Source organism: Mus caroli, chromosome 1, assembly GCF_900094665.2.
Source record: "Mus caroli chromosome 1, CAROLI_EIJ_v1.1, whole genome shotgun sequence".
Taxonomy (NCBI): Eukaryota; Metazoa; Chordata; class Mammalia; order Rodentia; family Muridae; genus Mus; species Mus caroli.
In genome coordinates, this window is record NC_034570.1 from 39232008 (window position 1) to 39242387 (window position 10380).

The window sequence follows — 10380 nt, forward strand, 5'->3', positions numbered from 1 at the left end:
TAATAGTAGAGGAAGAAAATTGAGGCCCATCATTTTAAAAATGGGCTTAATTATGATAAATTCCCAGAAGGAAAAACTAATAATATTATTTTCTCATGCTTTCTCCACTCTATCCCCATTCTGAAGTGTTGGAAACTCTATAGGTCTTTCTGTATTTGTTCCGTGATTTCCACTATCTAATGAGAACCTCAGACAAACATATAATTTTACAAAATTGGTTCTTAATTACATGAATCTTAATTAATAGGAATGTTAATCATCCTGTCCTCAGAGCCATTATGGAGACTAATTTTGTACCATGCATAGACGTTTTATTATAGCTGCATGTTCAAAAGAAATTAGGTGTTGTAAAAAGAGTATGATCTTCAAGAAATAGTTATGGATAGTTCAAATGAAGTTGAATGTTATTGATGGTGAATCAATAATGTTACCATGTGAATTATTCTTTCTTTATACTGCACATATTAAAATTTTGAGAAAAGCATGTGATCTTATTAAAATAAAAAGAGAACTTCCATAATTTAAAAGGTAGGAAACTAGCACTGGAGAGATGACTACCTGCTCTTCCAAGAGTCCAGGGTTTATTTCCTAGCACCCACATGATAGCTCACACTATCTCTAACTCCAGTTCTAGGTAACCTTGCTGGCTATTGGGGATACTAGCATGCATGTAATATCCAGATATACCTGAAGATAAAACATCAATATGCATGAAACATGTTTTAATTGATAATAAAAGGTAGGAAGTTAACCATCATCAAAATAGCTATCATTCCTGGGCATTGGTAGGGAGGTGGGCAGAATTGAGCTGGAGGAGGATGAAAACATGATCAAAATCTAGTATACAAAATAAAATATAGAGCAGGTCCTACCTATCTTTTGTTATACAAAAAATTACAAGCATGATACCCTATTTTTAAAATTAGAAACAAAGATTCATGAAGAATCCAACCTACCATAACTACTGTTATAACATTTTAATATTACACTCATTCCAGAGTCTAATACAACAGAATTCATTGCATATGTTTTTTATTTAATTGTTTGTGCCTCTGTGTGTGTGTGTGTGTGTTTGCTGTGTATGAGTGTAGGTATGCATTTATAATGTTACAAATGTGGCGGTCAATGGACAACCTGATAGAGTTGGCTCTCTCTTTCCATTATGTGAGTTTCCTGGTTGAATTAAGGTTGTCAGGATTGACAGAAAGCGCCACCACCATTTTGTTGAACTTACAGGTTTGGGTTTTTGTTTTGTTTTGATTTGATTTGTTTTATTTTTTAACATAGATTTTTTTAACTTGACTCTTTGGGTAACTGGCACTTTCACTTATTTAGTACTTTTACTATAGATTATTGTGATTTATTTTCCATAGCTTTCTTTCCTTTGGTAAAATAGAGATATCCATAATTTATGCATACATTTTACATTTTTATTTTGTATAGCAAAAGTCCTCCTTTAATGCTTAGTTTTAGATAGTTCATGCTAGATTAAAAGTATCACAATTTAAGTTTGTTAAAGGGGAATGTTTTTAATATTTAATATTAGCACTATTCTCCTGTCATTAAAAATGGGAATTTATCTTATTAAATATGGCATTTGTCAGTGCATTGCATCAGTTAGTGCCTTATTAAGACTCTTTGAGTTGATTAAGTAAATCACTTTTTCATGAATGCCTTATGCAAATGTCATGAAATTGTAGAGATTTGGATGAAGAAGGCATGAACTTTAGATGTCTACAGCAGTTTTTTTATCCTTAATAGAGTGTATACCAGGTTCAATTGAGATGACGACTGTACTGTGCTCCATTATCATTATCATACAAAAATATGAACTGTTTACCATCACCAAAAATTAGGAGCTCTCATAATACTTTACATTTTGATCATCTCATCTGTTTAAGATCTGAACCTTGTTTGAAACTTTTCACTTCTATAAGGATTGTGAACCAAATGGATCTACTTGCTCCATTGGAAAGGGTGGGCTTCCCTGGAGACTTCCGTGGACTCTACCCAGGAGGCTTTAATCATGTTACCTACCCAAAGTATAAAAACCTTCTCACTAGGAAAAGGAAACAATAGCTAAACAAGAGAATTCCCAGGATCTAGTTAAATTTTTATATTTAATTGCTAGTAAGTATTTAAGGAAGGGAGAAAACCAGAAGAAAGCTCTTCAGTTTAAGCAGAGCAGGCTGCATAGGGAACTTGCACAACTTTCTCACTTTAACTGTTCACTGGTGGCCTCCTTTTACACTTGATTTTACTCTTGAGAATGAAGGGGTCATCATTCTTAGGCCACTGAATAATACTTTGCTTGCCTGTTAATTATCTAGCCCTGATCATTATTATCCTTTCGGGGAACTTCCTACTAATGTCTCCCACTATTTTTCTTTGGGGCTTGGTATTAAATCACAGTTTGATGTCTTATTGTTAACATGAATATCTTCATTGTGTGATTTTTACAAAGGCTGAAGAAATTACATTAACAATTGGCCAAGCTTTTGACTTGGCATACAGAAAATTTCTAGAATCTGGAGGAAAAGATGTAGAGACAAGAAAACAGATTGCTGGAATGCAGAAAAGAGTGAGTAAGCTAAGCTCCTTGTTTCACCTTTGTCCGATGCTCATACTGGGAAGTTTGCATGTCATCAAACAAACTGAGAAGGCCTGCCATTAATTGTCCCTCACAAAGCGGGAGCTGCTTTCACCATATTCCTTTAATTCTTCCTCCTGGATCCTCTGCACAGTCTTTAACTGTTTTATATTGAATTCCCACAAGAACTTAGTGTTCTCATGTGATTTTGCTTCACTTCCTGATGCTTCTCATGGGGATCAGAGCAGCAGAGGCAGCAGATGCTGGGTAAGTGGTTTCCCATGCAGATCAGATTCCTTTCTAACTCAATTATGCCCTTTCCCCACCCTTCAGAGTCTTGGTGAGCAACTTTGTGTTCTGGTTGTACTCCAAGATTATGGGCATAAATTGCACAGCTCAACAAGTAAATACAGCAACGAACACTAGGAACATAAAATTTACACATACACAAGAACCTTCTTTAATTTATTGCCTTTCCAATGACCTAGGATCTTCTGATATTTCCCTAGCTTTTTCAAGTCATTTTCTTCCTTGTGTATAAGATAATATTTGAATTTCAATAGAATAAAATACTATTTGCTAATGTAGCTGAGATAACTGCCAATATTTTTCCAAGAAAAAAATTCCTTAAAGTTATTCAATAATCTTTTGATTTTTAGATCCAAGACTTAGAAACAGAAAACATGGAACTTAAAAATAAAGTACAAGATTTAGAAAGCCGGTTGAGAACAACTCAAGTGTCCACGTCTCCAGTAAGTACATTGAGTAAGTGTATGATGTTATGGTGTCAACACCTACTGGTCATGAATACTGCACTAATTCAAACCATAGTTTTTGGTTAACACCAAAACTAAATATTGGTAGAGATGAAGATCAGTCAGCATGGAGATTTTTCATATTTAAATCCCATAGGTAGTTCAAACACAGTTGTTTTCATGGTATTCTTTTTGCTACCTCATGTTTCATAAAACAATTTAAATCTCATTTTGATCATAACTTTAACATAAGGTTTGCCATTTGTGACAAAGTCTATCTTTCATTCATGCTGGTTACTGTTACTGGGGTTAGATACAATAGCCATGCTCTCTGGCCCTACAGTGCTAAACTTCACTTTAGGAAATAGACCAAGAACCAGACGGTGTACTGGACAACACTTGCTTCAGACACTGAAATGAAGCAAGTGTTGTTCAGATATTTTGCAAGCATTTGTCATGAAACTATTTGTGTCTGACCTGTTACATTTTGAAATCCTTTCCTCAGTTCTTGGGATGATATCATTATTAAGTGAGTTTGGCAAAGGTATGAGTTTTCAGAGAGGTACACTTAATTTTTATTATTTATTTATTTATTTATTAAATAAACTTTATTTTTAATTAGTTATTTTGTTTATTTACACTTCAAAAGGCATTCCTCTTCCCAGTTTCCTCTTCAACCCCCCTGCATCCCATCCCTCCTTACCCCTGCCTCCACAAGGGTGCTCCCCCACCCACATGCCCAGTCCTGCCCTACCACCCTAACATTCCCCTACACTGGGGCATCAAGCCTTCACAAGACCAAGGGCCTCACCTTCCTTTGATCTATCCTCTGCTACATATGCAGCTGGAGCCATCGGTCCCTCCTGTGTATTATTTGGTTGGTGGTTTATTTTCTAGGCACTCTTGGGGGTCTGGTTGGTTGATATTGTTGTTCTTCCTATGGGGTTGCAAACCTCTTCAGCTCCTTCAGCCCTTCCCCTAACTCCTCCATTGGCATCTCCCTGCTCAGTCTAACGATTGGCTCTAAGGATCCGCATCTGTATCAGTAAGGCTCTGGCCTGGATGAGACTCTTGAGAGACATCCATATTAGGCTCCTCTCAGCACGCACTTCTTGGCATCAGCATTAGTGTCTGGGTTTGGTGTCTGTATATAGTATGGATCTCCAGGTGGGGCAATCTCTAGATAGCCTTTCCTTCAGTCTCTGCTTCACTCTTTGTCCCTGTATTTCCTTTAGACGGGAGCAATTCTGGGTTAAAATTTTGGACATGGGTGGGTGGCCCTATCTCTCAACTGGACTGGGGGTGGAGGGCATGCCTAACCTCTGGATATGGTCTCTATTGGACATAGTACTACCTGAGGACCTAGCTATACCACCCCCGGGCATATACCCAAAAGACGCTCCAACATATAACAAGGACACATGCTCCACTATGTTCATAGCAGCCTTATTTATAATAGCCAGAAGCTGGAAACAACCCAGATGTCCCTCAACAGAGAAATAGATACATAAAATGTGGTGCATTTATACAATTTTATTCAGCCATTAAAAACAATGAATATATGAAATTCTTAAGTAAATGGATGGAACTAGAAAATATCATCCTGAGTGAGGTAACACAGTCACAAAATAACACAATGGGGTTAACATTAGCTGAAATTCCCAACAAAGGGGAGAGGGAAGTACACTTTAAAGCTATATTTTTTTCTAGCAAAGATATATTTAGAACGGGACATTTTCCCTGTTTAATAACCTGTGCCACTAATAATCTTCATTAATAAATGTATTTTATTCACACTAAATTTAACTTAAAACATGGTTATGTGAGTCAAACCCAATTGTGAGACAGGTAAACTGTTGCAAGAATTTTGAACAATTTTCATCTATAATATATGTGTACAGACACACACACACACATATATATATATATATATATATATATATATATATATAATTATATACCTATAGTTTTATAGACTTAACATCATAATGGCTTCCCAGTTCATCACCTTGAAGAAGGATGCTTCAAACTAGCATGCCCTAGAAGTTGGTCATTTTTTTCTCTTTTACTGTAAACTCATGTTTCTCCTTGCTCTGTGTTGAGAGAGTTGGTATAACCATTGCTTGACAGCATTGATAACAGTCAGCTGCTATGGCTGAGCAAAAAAACCTTGGTGACTCCTGAGTATAGATAGTGTGCTCAGCAGGTTTTGGAGCCTCCTAAGGTCCAAGCTTTCTAAGGTCCAAGCCATCTTAGTATAATCTTTCTTATTTTTTCTTCACTATATACTCCAGTCAAGGGATTTGTGGTATTGTGTTTTGGCTTATTTACTTCCCTCTTCTCAAAATACAGAACAATGGCTCAAATTCATTCTGCTTTGACTCTAAAAATGCAAAATGCTGCACACACTCTTTAAAACTATATTAAAATGCTTAGTACAGTCCTGCTATATAATACAAAGTGTGAGAGAGGCTATTTTTTAAGGGAGTTTTGAGTAGTTCTTTCTAAAATCTATCAGGCTATGTTTTGGTTTAGCCTTTGAGTTGCCAAGGGAATAAAATAAACACATTAGCATTTTGCATGCAAACCCAAAGAATATTCACCAATTTCCTTTCTTGGAGGATAGAAGTCTAAAGCCTCATCATTGAAGGGGAAGACTTAGGAGGATCAAATGGACTGAGGACACAGTCATAAAACTGCTCCCTCTTCAGAAGATCTTACAAATTTGTCTCAAGGCAGACACTGTCTTGCACAAACACTGGGTACCTGAGAAAAGATGGAGTAAGTGCTGAGGTTATAAATGATCAAGATTACTATTTTATAACTACAATTTTGCTACTGCTATGAATCATAATGTAAATACTTGATATTTAAAGGGTACTTTATCTGTTAAAGGGGTTGCAACCTACAGATTGAGAACCACTATCGCAGAGTGTGCAATGACTTTTCTCACCACAATTAAATGATGTATGAAAAAGAACATAGAAAAATTTTGATTCATAGAAGACAGTCAATTCAGAAATATTCTAGAATTCTAAAATTTAGACAAAATTGAGTGATGACATTAAAATATGAATTTATGAGAGTTCTGATCTACTAGTTTTGAAAATATTGTTATAGGCTTTTGTTAACCTGCTTTGGTTCTTCCAGTATAGTTTTAATTAAAAGGAATTACATATTTCTTCCCTTCTTTTCCTCCCTTTATACTCTCCCAAGTACCCTTTCTCCAGTAATTCTATGACCACCTAGTCCCTCCCATTCCCCCACTCTCAAAATGACAGTCCCTTTTTCTTTGATTGTTATTGTTACAGTTATGTGTGTGTGTATATATATATATATATATATATATATATATGTTTTCACATATATATATAAATTCAAGCTATTGAGTCCATTTTGATCTTTGTTTGTATATGGTTTGAGTGCTTGTCTTTTTAAAGATAATTAACAAATATCTTTGCTTTTCACTTTCTATTTTACTTACACAGCAGTGAAAATAAGCTGGCATAATAATCCTAAGTACAGCTATATTTACTTTACCACAGTAAAAATAGTTTCCCACATTTCTTATTCAAAATAAAGAAACACATTTATGTTATATAAACTATCTAACATGAAGTATTGTCATGCTTAGGAATGTCCAGTTTTAGAGATCTGGAATGATTCAAACTATTGAATTGAAAAAAAAATGACAGCTATGTAATAATGAAAATACAAATTGAAATGTATACTTCAGTTATTTAATGGCTTGTAATTTTTTTAGGTTAACCAATTATTGTTAAGCTAGAAATAAGGTTCTTTCATGTGAAACTTTAATGTTACATGCAAGTATACCCTAGGAAAGAACACCACACTGAGTGCCCACAGAGTGCTCTGGAATTGAAATTCTAGACATTGTACATTTTATTTTGTTTTGAACTCAGAAATAAAATATAAAATGCTTGCAAAATTATTAAAGAAATAGAGGCAATGGTCTATAAAGTAATTAAGGAAATACTGGAACTGATTAAGGATTCCACTGTTCACATATGATAATATAAATAAATTTTATATACATGATTAAATTGCCATGGGATGCCAAGTAAGCATTCATTGTGTTCATGCTAAATGGAGCAACCCCCTGCCCCAAACAGATGGCCTCACCACTGACAGTCCCAACACACGATGTTCACAGCCCTAAATTCCACTCAGTTTGCTAAGTCATAGGTTCCCTTTTCTGGCCAATGAAATAAAGCTTGATATTATCCATTATAAGTATCTCCTTATTACATCAAGATTCTGGAAACCTCATGTTGGTTTCAGAAATTGGTCCTTATGCTAACGTATCATTTAGATACACTGAGAAATTTCCATTCCTTGAATCCATGGTTTGCTTTTTCCCCCTGTGTTCTCGTGGTTTGGCAATAGATGAGAGGCTGGGTTTTCTGCCATTTGGGACTAATCATCTAGGAACAATCTGATTTCCATTTATTATATTCACATGGCAGTGGTGCTTATATTTATATTTTGAAAAGAGGGCTTATTTTGCCCTCTTGGCCTCATGAACACCTTTAAGTTAGCTTCTTTAAAAAATTTGGGCACAACAAGTCAATTTTTTCCTCTTGGTTCTTATGCCTAGAAACTTGCATTTTAGCTTCACTAACTCCACAAGCTTTCAGACAAATCAAGCTATTGCCAGAAAGTTAAATGAAAAGAAATTGTAGTTTGGAGGAGTACAGTCTATTGCTGGGTAAAACAAATATCTCTCTTTCAGTGTTAGATAAAATTCCACTTTTACATAATCAACTATGTAGCCACTGATTAGATTTCATAAGACAATTACTACCTAAAATGTATATTTTGTTGCAGGTAAACAAGCCTGATTATTTATCTTTCTAGTCCTTTCTCAACTGCTCTTGAAGTCAAGCTAGGCAAGAGCACATTATGAAAACTCTCAAGTACACAACAAACTAAATGTGAATCTCTAAACAAAGGAATGAAGTTTAAACATGAACATCAGTAAGGGACATTTGTGGCTCATGGGAAATGATTACCAGATCTTGGCTACTCATTCAGCATTGCTGGCTGCATAGAGATGATCCAGGGACTAACCCTATAGAATTGGAAGCAAGTATGTTTTCTTTCCAGTTCTGTTGTTCAGTACCTGCTCACAGCATTGAGCCTATGTTCCAAGTTTTGTTTGTTTGTTTGTGATTTGTGGCTAGGAAAATCATAACCATTTAACTTGCATGAATTTTAAAAGAAATACAAGGTAATAGATCTCACAATTAGAAATTATGCATCCACATTATCAAATCTACAAAACTGGAATAGTACTTTCCTGGTGGTTTAAGTGTTACTCTTAAGGCTTATTTTTTAAAGTAATATTTAAAAATGTACAAAGAGCAATTACCAATTGCCAAGAGTGAAACAATTAGTCCTCCCCATGAATGAGCCTGCCTGTAATAGTTATCTATTACTTAACCCTGACAACATAGAAGAACAGGCAACACTCCAATGGACTCAGCATGGTGTACCTCTATATTGATGCATTTATAAGCATATGTAACAATAATAAATTTTACAATAGTTTGAGAGGAATGAGATGATGATATGGAAGGGATATGGAAAGCATTTGAGGGAGGAGTGGAAGAAGGTACATGATGTAATTATATTTTAATTTAAAAAATTCTAAATTAGATAAAGCACCGTAAAAATGAATTTTAGATGTATGAGGCCACCTGGCCATCTGGAAACTGATCAGAAAACAACTTCCCACCAACTCTAGCTACCCTGCTGCCCCAGAGCTGGGGCAGATTTCAGTTGAGTGAGGCACTCAGTTCCCCAGTTGGCCTCACACACATGCATCTCGGCATTTTGAGTCTTGATACAAAGGTGAGGACATAATAAGTAAAGTGTTTATGCAGAAAATATACACGGTCATTTTACCTAAACAGCCAATCAATCTCTTTATACATACAACCATCCCCATGTTTGTTTTATCCTAAGAGCTCTACCATGAACCACTCTGAGTAACCTTTCCATAATCTAATAGGAAAAGAAAAACAAAACAAAAAAAACCAAACCAAACCAAAACAAAATCTTCTATTCCTCTCCAATGAAAAAATTCATCCTTTAATTAATATGACAGTTTCTTTTTTTTAAGTTTCTTTTTTTTAATTTAAATTTTATTTTTTATTTTTTATTGGGTATTTATTTCATTTACATTTCCAATGCTATCCCAAAAGGCCCACACATGCTCCCCCACCGACCCACTCCCACTTCTTGGCACTGTCATACCCCTGTACTGAGGCATATAAAGTTTGCACGACCAATGGGTCTCTCTTTCCACTGATGGCCTACTAGGCCATCTTCTGATTCATATGCAGCTAGAGACACGAGCTACAGGGGGTATTGGTTAGTGCATATTGTTGTTCCACCTATAGGATTGCAGATCCTTTCAGCTCCTTGGGTACTTTCTCTAGCTCCTCCATTGGGGGCCCTGTGATTCATCCAATAGCTGACAGTGAGCATCCACTTTAGTGTTTGCCAGGCCACGGCATAGTATCACAAGAGACAGCCCTATCTGGGTCCTTTCAGCAAAATCTTGCTAGTGTATGCAATNGTGTCAGCATTTGGAAGCTGATTAAGGGATGGATCACAGGATATGGCAGTCTCTAGATGGTCCATCCTTTGGTCTCAGCTCCAAACTTTGTCTCTGTAACTCATTCCATGGGTGTTTTGTTCCCAATACTAAGAAGGGGAAAAATGTCCACACTTTGGTCTTCGTTCTTCTTGAGTTTCATGTGTTTAGCAAATTGTATCTTATATCTTGGGTCTCCTATGTTTCTGGGCTAATATCCACTTATCAGTGAGTACATATTGTGTGAGTTCCTTTGTGATTGGTTTACCTCACTCAGGATGATGCCCTCCAGATCCATCTATTTGCCTAGGAATTTCACAAATTCATTCTTTTTAATAGCTGAGTAGTACTCCATTGTGTAAATGTACCATATTTTCTGTATCCATTCCTCTGTTGAGGGGCATCTGGGTTCT

General features: G+C 35.8%; 1 protein-coding gene across 4 annotated transcripts in view; it reads left to right on the forward strand.

The window, feature by feature from the left end:
- Gulp1 (GULP PTB domain containing engulfment adaptor 1) overlaps positions 1–10380 on the forward strand; it is a 224472-nt gene that overhangs the window by 196201 nt on the left and 17891 nt on the right. For 2 of the 4 annotated variants that reach the window (XM_029477699.1, XM_029477703.1), the window contains exons 7-9: positions 2465–2581; positions 2834–2857; positions 3250–3342. In XM_029477699.1, coding sequence (XP_029333559.1) covers positions 2465–2581; positions 2834–2857; positions 3250–3342 — 234 coding nt within the window. The remainder of the gene's footprint in view (positions 1–2464; positions 2582–2833; positions 2858–3249; positions 3343–10380) is intronic. The other 2 variants (XM_021168770.2, XM_029477707.1) reach the window with 1 other exon arrangement.